Source organism: Castanea sativa, chromosome 11 (assembly GCF_040712315.1).
Source record: "Castanea sativa cultivar Marrone di Chiusa Pesio chromosome 11, ASM4071231v1".
Classification (NCBI taxonomy): Eukaryota; Viridiplantae; Streptophyta; class Magnoliopsida; order Fagales; family Fagaceae; genus Castanea; species Castanea sativa.
In genome coordinates this window covers 14,443,159-14,461,853 of record NC_134023.1, presented here as the reverse complement: position 1 = coordinate 14,461,853, position 18,695 = coordinate 14,443,159, and the positions used below count along the sequence as shown (strand labels likewise).

At 35.9% G+C, this 18,695-nt stretch overlaps 2 protein-coding genes across 4 annotated transcripts; both read right to left on the bottom strand.

Annotated features, from left to right (window-relative positions):
• Window positions 1-525: 525 nt before the first annotated feature.
• Window positions 526-3,388, bottom strand: LOC142615573 (photosystem II 10 kDa polypeptide, chloroplastic). Its single transcript, XM_075788311.1, has 5 exons — window positions 3,107-3,388; window positions 2,787-2,845; window positions 2,074-2,129; window positions 967-1,019; window positions 526-803 (listed from the first exon to the last, which is right to left on the bottom strand). Exons 1-5 carry the CDS (start codon window positions 3,255-3,257, stop codon window positions 709-711), a joined length of 414 nt encoding a protein of 137 aa, XP_075644426.1. The 5' UTR covers window positions 3,258-3,388; the 3' UTR covers window positions 526-708.
• A 2,894-nt stretch (window positions 3,389-6,282) lies between these two features.
• On the bottom strand, window positions 6,283-14,307 carry LOC142614773 (uncharacterized). 3 transcript variants are annotated; one of them, XM_075787405.1, is made up of 9 exons: window positions 14,165-14,307; window positions 13,949-14,048; window positions 12,982-13,162; window positions 11,686-11,758; window positions 11,409-11,588; window positions 9,757-9,854; window positions 9,490-9,578; window positions 9,209-9,382; window positions 6,283-6,743 (listed from the first exon to the last, which is right to left on the bottom strand). In XM_075787405.1, exons 1-9 carry the CDS (start codon window positions 14,205-14,207, stop codon window positions 6,572-6,574), a joined length of 1,110 nt encoding a protein of 369 aa, XP_075643520.1. In that variant the 5' UTR covers window positions 14,208-14,307; the 3' UTR covers window positions 6,283-6,571. The 3 variants fall into 3 exon arrangements, with proteins under 3 accessions (XP_075643520.1, XP_075643522.1, XP_075643523.1); XM_075787407.1 differs by having other exon boundaries at window positions 12,982-13,099; window positions 14,165-14,298; XM_075787408.1 differs by lacking the exon at window positions 9,209-9,382 and having other exon boundaries at window positions 14,165-14,298.
• Between the last annotated feature and the right edge of the window lie 4,388 nt (window positions 14,308-18,695).

Sequence of the window (18,695 nt, the reverse complement as noted above, 5' to 3'; positions counted from 1 at the left end):
CAAAACTTTAAAATTTAAACATTTGATTAATGATATAGCTATTGATCTTTGATCTTCTTGAAATTTTGCAAGTATGGAGGGTATAAGAAAAAAATGTAATCCAATAGTGAATTGGTAAAAATTCACGTCCAATAAAAAAATATTGAGTGGAGTTATAATCTTAGTCTACAAGATTATAATCAAGTTTATTGCCAAACTTTGTCCAAAGTTTATTATGTTGGGCCTAAAAAAATTTAGGATGGTCACAAATTTTTTTTAAGGATAAAAAAGTTATAAAATTTATATATAATAATTTTTTTTTTCCAAGTCAAGATGACCCTGTGACCACCCTGGACACAATGTGGAGTCGCCCCTGGTTCTCAGTTTAATGGACCATTGTATTAATCGTCTTAACATAATCATTAATTATTTTATACATAGGACATGCATATCTCTCTCATAATATGTGGATTCCACGACTATATAGGACCTACATATTGTGATAAAATTATACATATGTTGATGAACATAATACCTTCTTTAACATGATATCCAAAAAGAAGAGGAATAGCTCAATAATAATTCACATTAAAGTATGCTACAAACATCAATTCAAATCCATGAAAAATATTACACATAAGGTTGAGCTCTAGAATTTCTTTGATGTTCTTGGGGACAATTACTAGGAACAGGCTATATATAGTAGAGCACAGATGATAGTAATGCATTCTACTGAGACAAAGCGCTAGTGCTGTAGACTAGGAGTGCACCCCCAGCAAGAAGGGCAGCGAGGGTAACAGCCCATATGGCCAAGCCGGTAGTACCTGCAATTTCATATTTGTTTCATGCTACTAAGTTTACCCCACTAATAAGTAACAAGAAAACCCTTAAAAAGAAATGAAAAGAGAAGAAACAATGTAATACTATTCTTCCAAAGTCTGAATTAAAGCTTCAAAATCAAAATTTAGTAGTACTACATTTTCTTACCTCCCACATAGACATCACCACTTGGGGACCAGTCTTTGGTGTCGTAGATAGGACTGCATATCAATCATAGAATGAAATCAGGAACACAATTGCATTGAGTTAAATATTAGTAGATTTTCATTGTTTAAGAATGTTCAGATTGAAGATCTTCTATTCACCCCCAAAAAAATGTCCTAAAGATAAATTTATCATAATTATCAGCACAAGATGTGAAGTAAACCAACTTTCTTTCTTGATGGACCCAAACCAACAAAATGCAAAGGAAAACATTTTTCTCATATTGCGGACTCATTGATTCATTTGCTAAGAATCATTGGGAGAGAATCTTGCAACTCTGCAGAATTTATAGTGAAGTTTGCAGGAGGAGCTCCTAGTTAAATTAGATTAAAACTAACTTGAAAGGGAATAATCAAAGTTTGTTATTTCAAAGACAACTTGCTAGCTCTTGTTTCTCTTTCTCTATTTTCTTATCAACCAATCAGTAAGATGCTAAACAGTTCTAATCTAGTCAACAGGTTTAATTCATAATGTGCAGTTTCAATATTCAATGCCCATGTTCTCCTACATCCAAGGCATGTTTTGCAATTAATTAAATTTTATGGACTAATGGTAAAACCATGACAATTGTGGAGCAGATGAGATGGATTCTTTTTTTTTTTTGGGTATTAATGAGTGAGAAAATTCTATTGCTCAAAAGCTTGGTAAAAGCCCTACACACAAGACACAACAGCAAATGACAAAGTAGAACTAGCCTCGAAATGAAAAACTACTCCATTTAAATACAAAAACTTTTCTAAGAAACATTTTTACCCAAATGAAGACTAATTTCAACAATCTCACAAACAGACCTTAATACTTAATTGACCAGTTATAAGTATTATTATATCTCATTCATCTACCTCACCTTTTTCCCTTAGTTTTTCTTGTTAGAATTCCTTCCCAAAGATGTCTAATTTGTGAGCTATCTATCCAACTTCACTGATTTTCAGTATAATTAACTCTATAAATTCCTCTTTAAGTAAGGTGCAATCACTTTTCTTTTTCAGCCAGAACCATAATTAATAAGAAAAATACACGACAAAAGAATTAAAGAATTTGAAATATTACCTGTACCCATCAACATTAGCGCCATACTTGTCTACAAATTGATATACTCCCTTTCCCTGAATAAATTTCAAAGGTTAAGACTTAGGACTTAGGAGTGTTGTCAAGAAAAGTAAGATAATTAAAGAGGTAATTAATTAAAGATCAATATGTTCTTCCAAGATAACACGGTTCACAAATTACACACACACTCACACATACAAACCCATGTATAGGTCTGAAATCGTAGTCAATGCAGTTTATATCCATTTGGACGAAAATTATCTTGATTTCTAAATACACTTAGATATAAGGTCAACTGCATAACTTTTATGAGTTTATACAGGTCCAAAAGTTTATATTTAAAATTAAATCAAAAGAATTTTTTTTTATTGTTGTTAGAATAATACTTAAAATGATTAATTTCACAATTTTCTAATAGTTTAAGCTTTTAAGACCCTCAGTTATCTAGCATAATACCAAAATCGGTTGTCCTGAGTTTGAATTTTATCTAGTTAAGGAGCGTTTAAGTTTTATTAGGATAATAGATAATTTATCAATTTTTGGACTAGTAAGAGATATTTAATTAAATGACAAATTTAAATGGTACATGACTTAAAAGAGAACCATGTGATCATTTGCGAGAAACCAATAAAACAAAAGCTACTTCATGTGAAAAAAGAAAGAAAATTTTAAACACATGCCAGCAAATTAAGTAGTAAAGATTAAACACCAACCTTTCCCTTCCTCCCAGATGCATCAAGGCCATCCCTCAAGTTCATGCCACCGCCAGTTCCTATAAACATTATATATTTTTCAGAACAAATCTTCAACTTTCTTACATATTTCATAACCATGCATGTCTATCATTAATTTTTCAGAACTCAATGAAACTAGCAGCTAGAATAACTAACTAAAATCACATGCTAGCTGGGGAGTCACACATATAGATCACACTTGTGTGCATGCATGTGTAAATATTTAGTTAATTACGTAATGAAATTGCTACATATTGTTGGAAAGATCGAACTCATCAAGCAAATGGTACATATGATACCATAAGGCTTATCAGTCTTGATCTTCTTGCCGCTGGCCTGAACTTTGAATGAAGAAGTCCTAGCAAGAGAGGGAAGCCCTCTCACTGCTGACTTCTCAACAGTGAAAGGAGATGGTTTTAGACTCACTGAAGCCATAACTGATGCTGCCATTTTTGCCTTCAACAACTGTGTAGTTTGGTCTTTTGAATAATATTGTATTCCTCTTGATAATAATAATAGTGAGTAGTGATTGCCAAATATGACACGTGGCAGCGCTTGTGTGGCTGAAATGTGGATATGATATTACAAAACATTATCAAAATCCTTTGCTGTTTTAACCAGTTCTTTCATTTCTTTGTGAGGCATATAGATCCTCACCCATCTTTTCACATGAGTCCTAATGACACGTGGAGTGAGCCCATCGGATGGGGATGAATTCTTGAGGGAACAAAAACAAAATACCCAAGATTCCCATTTATTGTGATAACTATTACTTATTAATTCTAATCAATTTTTTAGGTAGGAAAAAAAAATTATTGTCTCCTCAAGGTGGAATCAAATTATCTTTTATTTTGAAAATTCAATAGTTATAATAACAAGTAAGGATTTCATAAGTAATGTCACTCAACTACAAGATTCTTGACATTTTTCTTTATTAAATACTAAAAGGAAGAGCATGTCACTCAACTACAAGATTCTTGACATTCCTCCTTATTAAATACTAAAAAGATGTTAAGAGTCTTATAACATAATTGAACACATATCTATTGGGTTTAGGTTTTTTTGGATTAAAGTGTGTCTTTATATATTATATTAATTACTTAAGGAATCTCTTCAAGGTGTTTATCTCCCCAACAATTAATTGTCCAGCAGTCCAAGTTGTTCAAAATAGAACAAAAAGCTTCTCTCAAGTGCTTCAATGAACTAAAAAAAAAAAGGATATGAGATCAACACGTACATATTTGTGAATCTGTGTTACTAGACATTAGACTCAAGCCAAATATACCCTTAAAATAGGCTTAGGACTCACATGCTTGTTTCCCCCACTAATAATTATTTTACTTTGCGTTAAAAAAAATAGAAAATTTTGTAACATTTGATGAAAATACATCACATTTCACTTATAGATAACAATAAATGAATCCCGATGAGTTATAATTAAAATTTAATTAAGTCGGTTTATATCATAAGATGAACTTGTAAATACCAACATTATTCGGAAAAACATGAGCTATATTCCATCCACCTGTTTCATTTCGTCCTTACTTAAACCCCAAATTTTTTTAAAAGAAACGAAAATTGAGTTATAAATCACTATCATTATTTCGGTAAGTACACTATATATCACTTTCATTAGTATTATTAAACAACTTGATGGATAACGCATCAAGACGTGATTGCACTTTCATGAAACTCCCATGCATAAGTTATATTTGCTATACCCAAAGGAAAAGTAACTTGCATTATCCATGAAAGTGCTATCAAACAAAGCAAAGTGGCTTGTTGATAGACATAATCAATTGCAGCCATGATGAACTTGAGATTAGCCATTGCAACAATTCTGATGCTCCAGCTGATTGCAGTACTACAATCTGGCACAGCCCACAAGCTGGTTATAACAAATTTACTAGACTCTGAAAGGTTTCATGTTACTTGCCATGATGATGATGATACTAATTCTAACCTTGTCAACAAAACTGTAGCACCACTCCAAAATGCCACAATTGGGATAATACAAAACCCTTCTTGGACCTGCTGGGGTAATACTGATACGATTCACATGAGGCACAAAATATATGATCAGATGATAGTCTATGGGAGATGCAAGGAAAATTGCCTACTGAAAATAGACCCTGTGGGCTATTTTATTCGGAATGAAGAGACGAGAAGCTGGAGTATTATTTGGCCTAGATACATTACATAATAATAAAATTTTCAAGATTTACAAATTCTCCTGTACCCATAAAAGTGGGAGTTTATGCACTGGGTACAACCTTTTTCTTCAAGATATATGAAACTTATTAAACTATATATGTGTCTATTTGTTTCATTTTTCTTTCCAATGGTACTAGAGATTCAGAATATTCAGTGAATCACTTCCAAAATCTTTATATAAAATATCATATTTAGAATTCCTCAGTGCCAAACTCACTCTCTTTTTTTCTTTTTCTTTTTTTTTTTCTTTTTTTTTTAAAGAATGATATTCATAACTGGTTAAAATTTGGTTGCCTAAGCTTTTCTCTCTTTTCTTCCTTCCCCATCCCCCCCTCACTCTTTTCTCCTTTTCAAATGGATACCTAAAGATAAATCCTGAAATTTCTTATTAATGTAAATTTCAGATGTTGTAGAAATAATACATGAACAAAATTGGCTACATCTTTTTGCAGCTTGTCCTAATTTGGGCATACTAACTAAGTTTGTGTTTGTAAGATAGTCATAGGCACTTAGCTCAAGTTTTCTTTTGGATCTGAACAATTTTTCCTTCTTCCAAATATTAAAATAAAGAGCTGATGATTTGAATTAAATGTAGGCCGGACAATCATGCTTTAGTACCACTAAAGTTACAAATATATATGAGTTGGTAATATGAACCGTCAAGATTGGTTGCTTCGATTGTAAGAAAAAGAAAATTAGACGAGTCTATTTGAAAAAAATGCTATATTACTTTTTAGATTTTGTTTCAAACTATAAATTTCGTGTATAATTTTTTAACAAAGCAGAGTGATACTTTCAAAAAGAGAAAAAGAAAAGAACCAGTTTGTACCAAAACAGCAAAATCTTTGAATATTAGCACATTAATTTTCGGTGCATAGTCTCATTATTGACACTTCTACAATTTCTTTCCTACCAACTGACTAGATTACATGATAGAAACTAGAGGAGCTGGCTTAAATTGACACTGGCATGGCTTGCAGAAACTGTGCCTTTTGCACCAATGCCTCGTCTGCAATCATAGCAGAAGCCTCTGCTATCAGCAAAGCTTCAACTAATGGTCTAAACCCTGAACCGCAGAGAGTAATACTGCATAAATTATCAGAGCTGTCTTCTCCCCCAGTTAAACCTTGCAGTTGGAAAGCTCTATATCTAATGGTCAAATGATATCAGAATCGTGCACCCATGCTAAGGGCACAAGTGTTGTTGTTGTTTAAGGGTTCAGGGGTGTGAAGGGGGAAGGAGAAGAAAAAATAAAGAGAGAAGCTATTAAGTTCCTCAACCATATATAACAGGCAATGATAAGTGCATTGTTACAATATACAATCATGAATATCAGAACATTTGTTATACAAAAAAAAAACATAAAAAAAAATTATTCTCTGCAGACCACACTGAACACCATTTTCATGAAATAGAATCATGTAGCAACTGATTAAAGTTTCTCAAAATTATTTTCCCACTAAAGCCGAAGCCATATTGCAAATTCACCTAAAATTTAAATAACCCAGATGACAATGAGCATGCTACTTGGCTAAATGATGATACTATGCTTATAAACAGCTAAGCATCTCGGTAAGCTTGGATGCTGCAGCAATGCCACTTACTATGGCACCTTCAATATTTGGACTAACACAGAAATCTCCAGCAATAGCCAGCCTCTTGTTCTTCTCCCAAAGGCATTTCTCCTCTTTAGCAATGCTTGTAGCAGGAAATGCGCTCCCCCTACAAGAGTATCAAAAGTGTCAGAGATACTCGGCAGTACGGCTACATCTATTCAAATGATCTCTATGCCCACAACATGATACGATATAATTCAGTGACTGAATAGCAACAAACACAAAAAAACTAGAAATTTTCACATAGATAACATAGAAGGATATAGAATACAAATGAAATGGTTCCCAGGTCATTTGCTAGATGATCATCCAAAACAGTCGCAAGCTCTAACCCTTCCACCCAACCCCAAAAATAGAACCATCAAATGCCTAATATGACAAGTGGGAAGCTAAAAAATTCCAGCCAGTTTTTAGTCACTAAACTAGATGTGGCCACAAATAATCTGGAAACAATTGTTTTGAAAAGATCCAAGGCATATGAGATTCTTTTCTATATACTCCCAGTAAAGGGAAAGTGTTATTATAATTCTGAATCATCAACTGTACTGGATTCGGAAACACATGGAAAATTGCAGTTGAACATTATATGCTACTTTGGGAACTATGGGAAACCAGACAACATTCAACTTTTTCCTTCTTTATTTCTATTGAATATAGGTTCAATTATCTAATAACCTGAAGCCTATCCTTACATTTGAAAAAATTTTAAAGAAATAACCGCACCCAACCAACCTCCAAAATCTCAACTGGAATAGGCACTGGCCTCTTCCAGAAAGAGCAACTGAAAATCTCAGTAACCTAAGGAGAAAAGCCGAAGTAAGCTAGCCTATGTTGTTGCCACGGTCCAATTGCATTTTAAGTTCTTAAAAACACAACTGCAGAGGAAGAAGACAAGTCAGGCAGCTTTCAGTTAATGGATACCCTTACCTCACATAGAAGCACGCTCTATTCAGCTCTGCCTGAAAATATCATTTATAGTCAAATGGGGAGATTCATGAAGGGAAGCTAACTAGAACAATCCAAGAAAATTTCCTTAGTGAAATAGTCGTTGAGATGGAATGAAATTTGAACATTAGTGGCAGCACTGCATGTCTTGTTTGTTTGCTAGGTAGTCCACAATTGATGTTATCCATTTAACAAAAACAAAAAAAAGACCCAAAAAATTCAGGGGTAGAGGGATTTGAACCTTGGACGTCTCCATTGGAAACACTAAGAAGTGCTAGTTGAACTACAAGTTTTTGGAACAATTTAAGTTTCCAATGTTCAAATCCTTATAAAAATTTATCTTCTATCAGTGAAGTGGACATCCAATGCCAGAAGTGAGGAGGCTAGAATGTGTTCTATCAGATAAATGAGAATTTATCAACTCTAACCACTAGTAAGCCAAGGGAACAAGAATGTCACCATGATTGTTCAGGTTTCAGATCATTGGAAAAGAAAGCTAAAGTCTACTTCACATACACTAGGATAGACCAAGGCACAATTTTAAATATCATCAAGCCATGCTCATCTATAAATCTAATTTCAACAGAAAGATAACCTTCAGATCACAATATATATACTTCATGAGACATGGTCCCCCAAATGATTGTGCAACCCCTTGGGTTCTTCAGCTCACAATATCAATAGTCCTGAATCTATTGCATCGCCTACTTCAGTAAGACCTCTCAAGTTTCAAAAGAAATTCTAAATAATATGCCACTCTTCATGTGGTAGTTGGATGTAGGACTTAAATATGGATTTGAATTTTGACAATGACATTCGGTTTATTTTAATTAGGCTTCTACAACAAATTAATGTCTAGGGATGTAACCCAAAGGGAAGAACTGATTGTAAGAGTGTGAGAAGCTTTTTCAATAATGATATCCTTTGAGCAATATATGCAATAATGCTACTAACAAGACTGAAAAGACTCTTGTTCATTCATAGATTTCATTAAAATTAATAAAATCTATATTAAGGTGAAGGAAATTTCATTTCAAAACAAGCAAAAAACACGAGAATGGAAAAGGAAGATTGGAACAAGCAATTGAGAGAAAACCTCATGCACACATAGAGAACTATTGTATGTATAGAAGATTGGAAGCATTTCAAACCTTATATATACAAGCAACTTAAAATCTACACTGAAATCCAAATCCCTCCCTCGAAATTCTCAAATCAAAATGCAACCCCATCAAGATCTGAGAGATTACAACATTAAATTTTACATGCAATTCAGGCTGGAAAATATCTGCCAAGTACTTTATAGGGCTTAAATTCAACAAGAATTTAATACAAGGAAAAGATTCTATATCCAGAGAAAGATGAAAACAGCATTTAAGAAAGACTTAATTTTGCAATCACAACGAATCTCCAGGTGGAGACAGGCTTATTTTTTGGGTAGTTCAGTTCAGCCTAAAGAGACTACTTGATGGACTGGACACTCTTTTTACAACACTAATTTACCAATAACGACATTATAGAGAATGTACTGAGATTGAAACTTCCAGTCCTATGATTAATATTGGTATGTATGTTTGTGACCTGACAATCAGCAGTCAACCTTTGAATTCTAATCTATATACTGACCATCTATGAGCTTTCTTGAAGAAGGGTTGAGAAATACTAAGTCCAGTGCTCTGAAATTCATGGAAAAGTTCTTCAGCTACTTTTTTCAGTGTTGCTTCTGAGAGCTTTTGAAGTCCAGTTTGAGCAATTACACTATTTGCGTACTCCATTGTTGAATGCAATACCCACCGTTCACTGTGCAGAAAGTGTGCATGAAAGTAAAAACAATCAATAACACATCTCCTAAAACTTGATCATTTCTTTCCATGAATCTGTTAAGAATGTAACATATAAGCATATACCTAGCAGCAGAACGCCCTGGCTTGCTACTGTCACAATGAGCCCAGCTTAGAACTTCAGAATTTATCATTGTGAAGCCTTTTATGGGTATCTGAATCATGAAATAAAATTCAATTAGGCACCATGGTCACCCTCAACTAAATCTCTCAAAATATTAAATTTTCCAAAGAAAAATGGAAAGAAGCATAAATCAAATGGGCCATGTAAACATTGATGAATCAGAAAAATATGCAGAGAATATGGAACTTATTGCATAATTAATATCTTACTGCAGAAAGAGGCTCTGCAAATGCTAGCATGAGAGCAAAACATGGGATAACAGGAATATCTTGCAACTTTGCTGCCAACTCAGGAACCAAATTCAAATCTGCGTAAGTAACACAAGTTAGGATGAACATAAGCTTTAAAGAAAGGAACAACTTATAAGAAACAACTTATTTTCTGCTCATCACATAATTTTAATTGGAAAAAAAAAATCAATATCGCCTAGACAAAACAATTCTATTTTATCTTCCACCATAGTTTTTAAGGAGTTTAGCTGACAATTGATATCATTATAGGAAATGACTTACAGTGAATGCAACACAAAATTTAGCTTCATTATCGAATGATGTCTTATAGCTTTTACCCTACTTGGCATAACCCAGCTTAACTACTACAATTTTATTTTGAGGCTTCACAATTTAATACGAGAAAGAATTGCATGAGAAATCCTAACTGTATCAAGCCCACTCCAGATGATTACATGCCCAAAAGCTAAGTCGATTAGTTCTCTAATTGAAACTATCTAATGAATACTAACACCAGATGTAGGGAACTTAAGGGCTTAAAATTCCATGAAATCCGGTTTCCTGAAAAAAGTGTTTAGTCCAAAAATAGTTCTTCCAACTTCCAATGCATGTCAAAATCATTTCTTTGATCAACGCTTGAGTCCACCCCCCCCCCCCCAAAAAAAATATTCAAATTAAATATTGCACAAAATCCTTAAAGTAGCCAGTCCTCATTATTAACTATTGAGCTTGCCTTAACAAAAAAATCAAATTAAATATTGCACAAAATCCTTAAAGTAGCCAGTCTAATTAACTATTGAGCTTGCCTTAACAAGTGCAAGTTTTTGACTTCCAAAAGAGTTCTGTGAATGCCGCTACTTGATTGCAGTTTATCCATTTCGATTACTGATCGAATTTCCTACTTAGTTTTTAAAATGATTAGCCTTTATTTAATGTTGAAAATTAATTTGTGAATAATCTAGCTTCCTGATCTCTACAGACGCTACTGCATCCATACTTAACACACCCATTACATGCACTTGCATAGTAGTTGTGTCATGTCTAATTCTGAACTCCAGTCTATCATGTAACCCACAACATTTGAAATCATAATAAAAGGAATCCATGACCAATCTGCAAGATCAAGATTACATCAAAACCAATGCTGATTAGATTTACTGAAGGCTTCCCTGCAAAGGATGATCAGTATCCACGAAGGAGAAGCTTCCCACACAAGAGGCATCAACATTAATAAAGATAGCATGGAACTCCTAGAAAAAATTAACAAGGACTGGCTTATATGAAACAGGTTCTCCTTCCTCCATCTTTCAGTCAAATTTCTTACAAGAAAAATTACAAATTAAATGGTCACCAGAATGTATTGTTGTGGGATTCAGGACCCTACATAAGTATTATGTCTCATGACCACCAAAATCATCAAACATCATTGCTAATAATCTGTAAGGACCTTGATCATTAATCACAATGGAATTTTACAAACACACATGCATGCGCACTAAAAAGAAAAAAAGGGTGCTCAAGCCTGGACACAACTAGAAGTCATTTGTATAAAGCAAACTGAGTGTCAGAGAGACATTGTTTATCCCCCCAATAAAAAGAAAAAGAAAAAGAGTGTCAAAGAGACATCATACCAAGAGGCGGTGGTCGTCCTGTTACATTTGTAAACCTTGGGGAAACTATGTTTTTGTCTGAAGCAACCACCCCCTGAAAGTGACCAAGATTTTGTCCATCCAAACCAGTCAAAGACCATAAATTCTCGCTCTCTAACCACTCCATCCTTCCAACACCCACCCCAAACTTCCTTTCCACTCCTGAAGAAAAGTGAAACAAGAAATGAGCAATATTCATTGTACATTTGATACTAAATAATAAACATTTCAAAAGAGAAGCAGTAGGGTTGATACATACCAGGCTCTTGGCATAATGCTCTACATATAGCATTCATGCCTGGCACACCCACATATCTTTTAGTTAATCCTTCCTAAATAAAATTGATAATCAGAGAAATAGTTGCTAGACATGAGTGATATATATGGCTTTATGTTATTTCATGCATTCAACTTCTGCATGTTTCTGAACTATCTATATACACTAACATCTTTCAAAGAAAGAAAAGGGAAAAAGTACACTAAGTTTACATACAGAACGCTTTTTTCCCCTAAAATCTCAGATGGAGGTTAGATATCTCATAGAAAGTGTTAAGACTTAAGAGATACCAAGAAGTGAAGAAGAAAGAAAAATCTCATGTAAAAAATGCAGTTTCATAAACATTAGAGTCAAGGTATGGTAAAGGTAAGATTAACTGAAAAGATGTCTCAGTTAATGCTTTTGGATATCATATACCTCTGTTTGAATATCCATGAAAAAGGAGGATATAATTAGAATGTTACTAGAAACGTTGTTTCAGAAAGAGTAATCTTCAACAAATATCAATTTCTAAAACAAAAAATAGATATCTATTTCAAATTAATCTATTTGCTTTTTGTGATATATATGTATACATACACTATTATGCACATCTGCGTACAATAACCTATACAATTTAAACTAAAGAACTCCAATTCAATAAAAGAACTAGTGAGATAGAAAAACCATATATTTAACTTGACAACATCAACGTCCTAACTTAAAAGCAGGTTGAAAAACTGTGGTATGCAGCACAAGAAAAACTAAAAGTAGAAGGAGCACAAATACCCACAAAGCCAAACTAACAGAATTAGGGCACAAATTGATGCTACCATGCCAAACAAACTAAAACCAAAATCTTTATCAATTAATTAATCACAAATATAATTTGTGGGAGAAGCATAGCAAGCAATGATAACCAGTTTCAACATATCCTTACCTTTGATGGGTAAAAAAATATATATATAGCACAACTGAACATAGATAAAAATAACATAGAAGAGAAGCCCAAATACACTGTCAGTTCTTAATCTTTAGCCCCTGAGCAATTTTATTTCCTAAAGTTTAAACCGATTGCTTTTAGTACCTAAAAAATTGAAATGGGATCATTTTTATGCCATGAGGTTTAAAGTAATCACTTTTAATCCCTAATAAACTGATTGCTTTTAGTTCCAAACGTGTTAGATTTTATCCTAAGATGACGGAAAGACTAAAATTGATCACTTTAAACTTCACAACTAAATAAGCTCCTTTATGGGATAAAGTTTAGGGACTAACAGAGAAGAAATAGTAGCAAACCTGTTCCATGTTGAAAATTTTGTTGGAACTACAATCAAAAGATCCAAAATTCTGTTTCCACTCAGCAACAAGACCTCTTGATTCCCACTCACGAACTAGACCCAACACCTCAGCATTGCTGACAGTAAAAAATGGAGCACCATGGTCGAACACCAGCTCCTTCCCATCTTCAGAAACCTCTCTATTTGGAAATGTTAAAAACATAGCAAAATTAAACAACCCCATTACATAATACTTCATCAAGCCAACCAAATAATTTTGATATAGTCAAAATTCTAACCCAGAATGTTTAGACATTTTAATGGTCAATCTGATTGAACAAACTCAGTTATTCCTTATATTAGAACATCATTGTCATATGATTAATTTCACAATTTCCTAACAGATTAATCTTTTGAGACAATTGACAAGTGGTTTTAAGCTCAAAGATGGTGCCTAAGTGCTAGAAGAGTGATGCTAGTCACATTACAAATTTTACAACACACGTCATACAAACTGATGTGTCATCAATCATAATAAGAAATTTTACTATAAAAAGTTTACAAACTCACGTGTCGTGTCATTGAATGTGATTGTTACCACTAATTAATTAATGGGTATTTTAAATTACTTCCTGTGAATGATAACAGCTTTGTAAGAGAGCTATGATTAAATGATTGATTAACTTTGGGAGAATAATGAGTAATGCTAGTCATATTACAGATTTTACTACACATGCCTCACAATCTCACGTGTCACCAATCATAATAAGAAATTTTACTACAAAAAAGTTCACAAACTAACATGTCATGCCATTGAATGTGATTTTTACCACTAATTAATAAATGGGTGTTATGAATTACTTCTTGTGATTGATAACAGCTTTGTAAGAGAGCTATGATTAAAAGATTGAATTAAACTTTGGAGAATAATAAATTATCAAAGAAAGAGTGATTGTGATAATGGGGTTTGGAGAAAGAAGCGGTACCTTCTTTGTGACATGCGGCCACCAGGGCCTCTAGCGGACTCGAACAAGGTGACAGAAACGCCATTCCTGGCAAGACTTGATGCACACACTGATCCTGAAACTGCGAAGTAAAACACATTTTTATATGTCAATGTATTATAATAATAATAATTACAGTGTGGATTTTTTTGACAAAAGAGAAAACTTTGAAGAATGAATTTTGAATTGAAAACTCACTTCCACTTCCAACTACGGCAACCTTAGTGGCGACGGTATTCATGCTGTCATGTCTGTTGTCTCCTTCCCAGATACTGGATAATTGGTCTCTTTTTCTTTTCTCTGTAATAGCCTATAGGACGCCACCGTTTTGGATATGGCATAATATTAAATTATTATTACTACTTAATATAATATAATATATATATATATATATATATATATATATATATATATATATATAAACTAAAATGCAAATTCTATTATTTAAGTTTGACCGAAATTTATTACTCTAAAAAAAATTTATCTATTTGAAATTTGAAAGTTTAAAAATTGTTCAATTGAGGTATTTTGTCCAATTTTATTAAAAATTTGCCATTATAAAAATATTTTTCTCACATGAAAAAAATAATAATCTATAAAATTAATTAAAAAAATTTATAAATTTTTTTTGTGAATTTTTTTTTCAAAAAAGCTTTTTTTTATTAGTTAATTGCATACTTAACGTGTGTTTGACAAAAATTAAAAAGCCCGGTTATTTTACTATTTAACTTATTTTTGCTACTATTTATGACCCACTATACTTTTTAGTATTATTTATGAGTCTTACTATATTATTTCAGCTAACTTTTACATTTATCTACAGTACTTTCAGGAAATAAAAAAAATCAGTTTTAGCAAAATAAGCGGATCCCAAACAAACTCTTAATAGCAAATTTTTAATAAATTTAGACAAGAGACTTGAACTGAATAAATTTGAAACATGAATGACTCAATTGAACGAATTTCAAGTTAAATGCCTAAAATGAATTTCAATCAAACTTAAAAAAAAAAAAAAAAAAAGCAATTCAAGTTCAATTATCTCAATCATTAAAAGGTCTCCCATCATTATGGATGTAAGTGCACGATTGCCGCCTGTAAAAACACACGCGCTGCAAGCCAATGACCTTAAATAATGAAAATTTGTAGCCCTGTCGCAATCTAGTTTAGTGATGTTTGAAACTTAATGAACATGCTAAAATATTACAGTGTTTGCAAATAAAAGACAAACGGGGCAAAATAAACCTCATCGGACGTAAGCCGAGGACAAATTATATATTATTTCTCTTTTTTTCCTCAAAGGTCACAGTTCTTAATAAATGTCTCTTCCTTTTCTTTGCCCTCTTTCCTCCTTAAATACTTCTTCTTCTTCCCTCTTTATCCACGTGTCACACAAATCACCCTATTAGACACCTGTCCCATCCACCACCCTCTGGAAGTCTTTAAATTATAGCAAGAAGGCTGACTTCTACTATTCAGTGGTCACTTCCCCATTAATGCGGCTAGGGAGGTAAGTGCAGGGTCTTTAATGTGGAGGTAGCAGCCTTTTTCTAAGATATTTCCCTCATACCGTTGCGTCTGGAGGATACTTAAATCACCCTCTTAACCAACGATTTTTCCGGAACTCTACCTTGATCTTTTTGGCGAATCCCAGGGTCATCGTGGGTCTGTCCGAGGAGATATTCGTCCTCAGACGAATTCTCGGACTCTCGACTCATGGGCCGAGCTACAGTTCTAAGAGGCTTTTAGTCTAAAACAAACTAGCGCTCATCAACAAAGCCCGTGGCCCAAATACTTACTTAGGTCCTTTTAGTCCCCACAATAGCCCCTCAAAACTTTATTTTTTCTCATCCGAGGAGAAAAATAGGGTTTTGATCCGAACAGAGCTCCCTTCACACGTTTCGTACATCACCATGCATGTGGGGGTCGTTTAATTCCTAGAAAATGCCGTTTGGCGCTTCGATTTTCAGAACGCGCGCATTTATGACTGCAAGTTACACCTTGTTCCCCACGTTCAACGGTGAGATGAACATCCAACGGTCCTCATCACCTCCTGAAAATTTGGGCGGGAAGAATCCAATTTCGAGGCCGCCTCCCGCACGTCATGACGTTTGGAAATCTGCGCCCTCATTCATTTCTTCAGGATTCAATCACATCAGAGCGTCAATCATCATCTTTTCTCTCCAGAAACCCGTGGAAACTCGCATAACTACAAACTCGTAAGTCCTTACTTTCTCTACTTTTTTCTCCTCGGATTCTGTCATCGGCTTCCTTCTTAACCACATTCCTTCTTAAAACTTGCCCTTTCCTTTCTCTTAGATGGGTAGATTTAAGTGTTTAGTTGATACTGCTGCTGGGATGGAAGGCTTTAGAGCCAAATACCATATTCCCAGTGACGTGGGTTTGAAATACTGTCCGGCGGAAGCCGTAGGTGATTCTAGGAAAACAGGAGAGGTCATTATCCCCATTATTGCCTTCATAGAAGGTGGGATGACCCTCCCTATGAGAAGCGTAACTAAGGAATACCTTCGCAATCACAGGTTGTGCCCAGACCAGTGCGCACCCAATGTATTTAGGGTCTTAGGAAGTATCAACGCTCTAAATGAGCAGATGGGCTTGAACCTCACTTGGCATGATGTCGTCTTCATGTATGAGTGTCACAAACTTACAAAAGTAGGTTACTATATTAAATCCCGGTCTTGTGTAGTTAGGCTGATTTCCTGTCTGCCCAAGTCTAATAAAGGCATGAAGGACGACTACCTCATCGCCTCAGGCAACTGGCATGATGGCCCTCACTGCCCAGTCGTATGGGGAGACCCAGGTGTGACTCTTTAGGAGTTAATTTCTCTACCCCGAACTTCAATCTCAAAATTTTCTATTGTTTATTTCCTTTTACACATTGTCAATTTCGATTTCTCATATGCATTGCAGATCTGACCATACTTGACTTTTTTGGTATTCTTTCTTGCAGATAAACAACTCGTGCGCCCTCATTTGAGCCACTGCAACGTTGCTGATCTGAACCGCATACTGCGCTCAGAAGTATTGTGAGTGAAGACCTGCAACTTAGAGCGGCCCACTTAATACTAGGGTACGACCCAATATCCTCGGATTTCCAGGAGATAGAGAACGCGATTATCGCGGGGGATAGGAGGCGTAAGAGAATAAACGTAGCAAGGCCGCACTTTCTTGCCGACCACGACATCCCCGACAACCCCAACACCATCCTATACACGCAACCTATCGCGGCGATCCCTCTCTCGACGCACTCTCAAGCAACTGCTGTTCCGGAGGAGCAAGTATCCTCTTCGCATACGTTGGACGACGAGATAGACCGGTTTCAGCTCGAGGACGTTGAAAGACCCCAAGGGAACCAGTTTGTCGTGCTATTTGACGAGGAAGAAGAGCCCGCCAAGGCCTCCGGAGTTGCAGGCTTAATAGTTGCCCATCCCGACAACGATTCCGAGGAGGAAGAGATGGACGTGCTCAGCGGCCTTCTAACTAAGAGAGGCGAGAGAGTCGCCCAAAAAAGAGCGGGAAGGTCCCAAGTTCCTCCGACCTTGCCACCTCCCCCTCCTCCAGCCGATCCTAAACCTCCGGTTGAGGAGCCCAAGAAGAAAAGGAAGGGGGAGGCCGATGAGGCTGGTGGCGAAAAACAAAAGAAGCCAAGACAACAGCCACAACCAGCCCAGCAGCAGAAACTGGACAAGGGCAAGGGACGTGCCCGTTCAGTTGAAAGTGGGGAAATTAGGGATATGGCCGAAGTGCGCCAAGCACCGGCTACCTAGTCTCCTGACTTGAGATTGGACAGAGCACCAATCTCTTGCTAGTCCAGCATTAGGGCACTCCAGCAAGGCCACACCCACCATCTGGCCGAGGCGTTGGAACGTCCCCTTCTGTTGCCCAAGGATATGGATGCCTTGGAAAAGATGAGCCAGCCTCAGCTGTTCCTTTCTTTAAAAAGGGACTTAGCCTTGGTATGTTTCTCTCTGTGTGTATACTTCGTTCTTTATAATATCTGGCTATTTGTAAATGTTTTACTACTCCTAACCCTCTAATACTTTGTCACAGGCCGTTCAAGAGGTCTTTGTTGCTGAGAAGTTCATGGAGGATTCTCGGAAGAGGGCCGGAATGGAGCAGGAGATTCGTCTGGAGACTGAGAAGTCCTTAGGCCAGGCCCTAGCAGAAAATGAGAGACTCTCCTCTCAGTTGGCCAACTTAAAAAGAGAAAGAGACGGCGCCGAGGCCAATCTGAGAACGATGAGGACTCAAGTGGAGAGGCAGCACAAGCTTCTTCATCAAAAGGATGATGAGCTCTCCCAAACCCAGAAGGAACGCTCGGACTTAGAGAAGGAGCTTGCGTGAATGAAGGAGGAAGCTAGCACCTTCAAGCATTCTCTAGAGGCCGCGAAGCAGGCAAGTTACAAGGAAGGGGTAGCTGCAACGGAAGACCAGCTGACAGAGGCTTTCGCGGCCGTATGCCGAGAATACCGTGCTGAGGCCCTTGGGGGAAGCCCTAAATGTAGCAGTTCCTTCAACCCGAGCCGAGGAAGTCCGAGAACATTTGGCTTCCCCCTGGACATAGAGGATAGAAAAGGCTCCCGCCGCGCTCCCGCCTCGAGACAGTTCCTCCTACTCTTCCTCCCGTGATCCCGCCGCTCATTCGGATTTGACAGAACCTTCAGGTTCCAATAAAGAGAAGGAAGGGAGTGGGGGTGCCGAGAAGGGCCTA

Excerpts from the sequence above, each read along its gene's own strand:
- LOC142615573 (XM_075788311.1), bottom strand. The coding sequence starts at position 3,257 with ATGGCAGCATCAGTTATGGCTTCAGTGAGTCTAAAACCATCTCCTTTC. Across the intron at positions 2,846-3,106 it reads CAAGACTGATAAGCCTTATG|GAACTGGCGGTGGCATGAAC; the intron begins GTATCATATGTA and ends TAATGTTTATAG. Across the intron at positions 804-966 it reads TGGTGATGTCTATGTGGGAG|GTACTACCGGCTTGGCCATA; the intron begins GTAAGAAAATGT and ends ATGAAATTGCAG.
- LOC142614773 (XM_075787405.1), bottom strand. The coding sequence starts at position 14,207 with ATGAATACCGTCGCCACTAAGGTTGCCGTAGTTGGAAGTGGAA. Across the intron at positions 11,589-11,685 it reads AGCATTATGCCAAGAGCCTG|GAGTGGAAAGGAAGTTTGGG; the intron begins GTATGTATCAAC and ends ACTTTTCTTCAG. Across the intron at positions 6,744-9,208 it reads TTCAAGAAAGCTCATAGATG|GGGGAGCGCATTTCCTGCTA; the intron begins GTCAGTATATAG and ends ATACTCTTGTAG.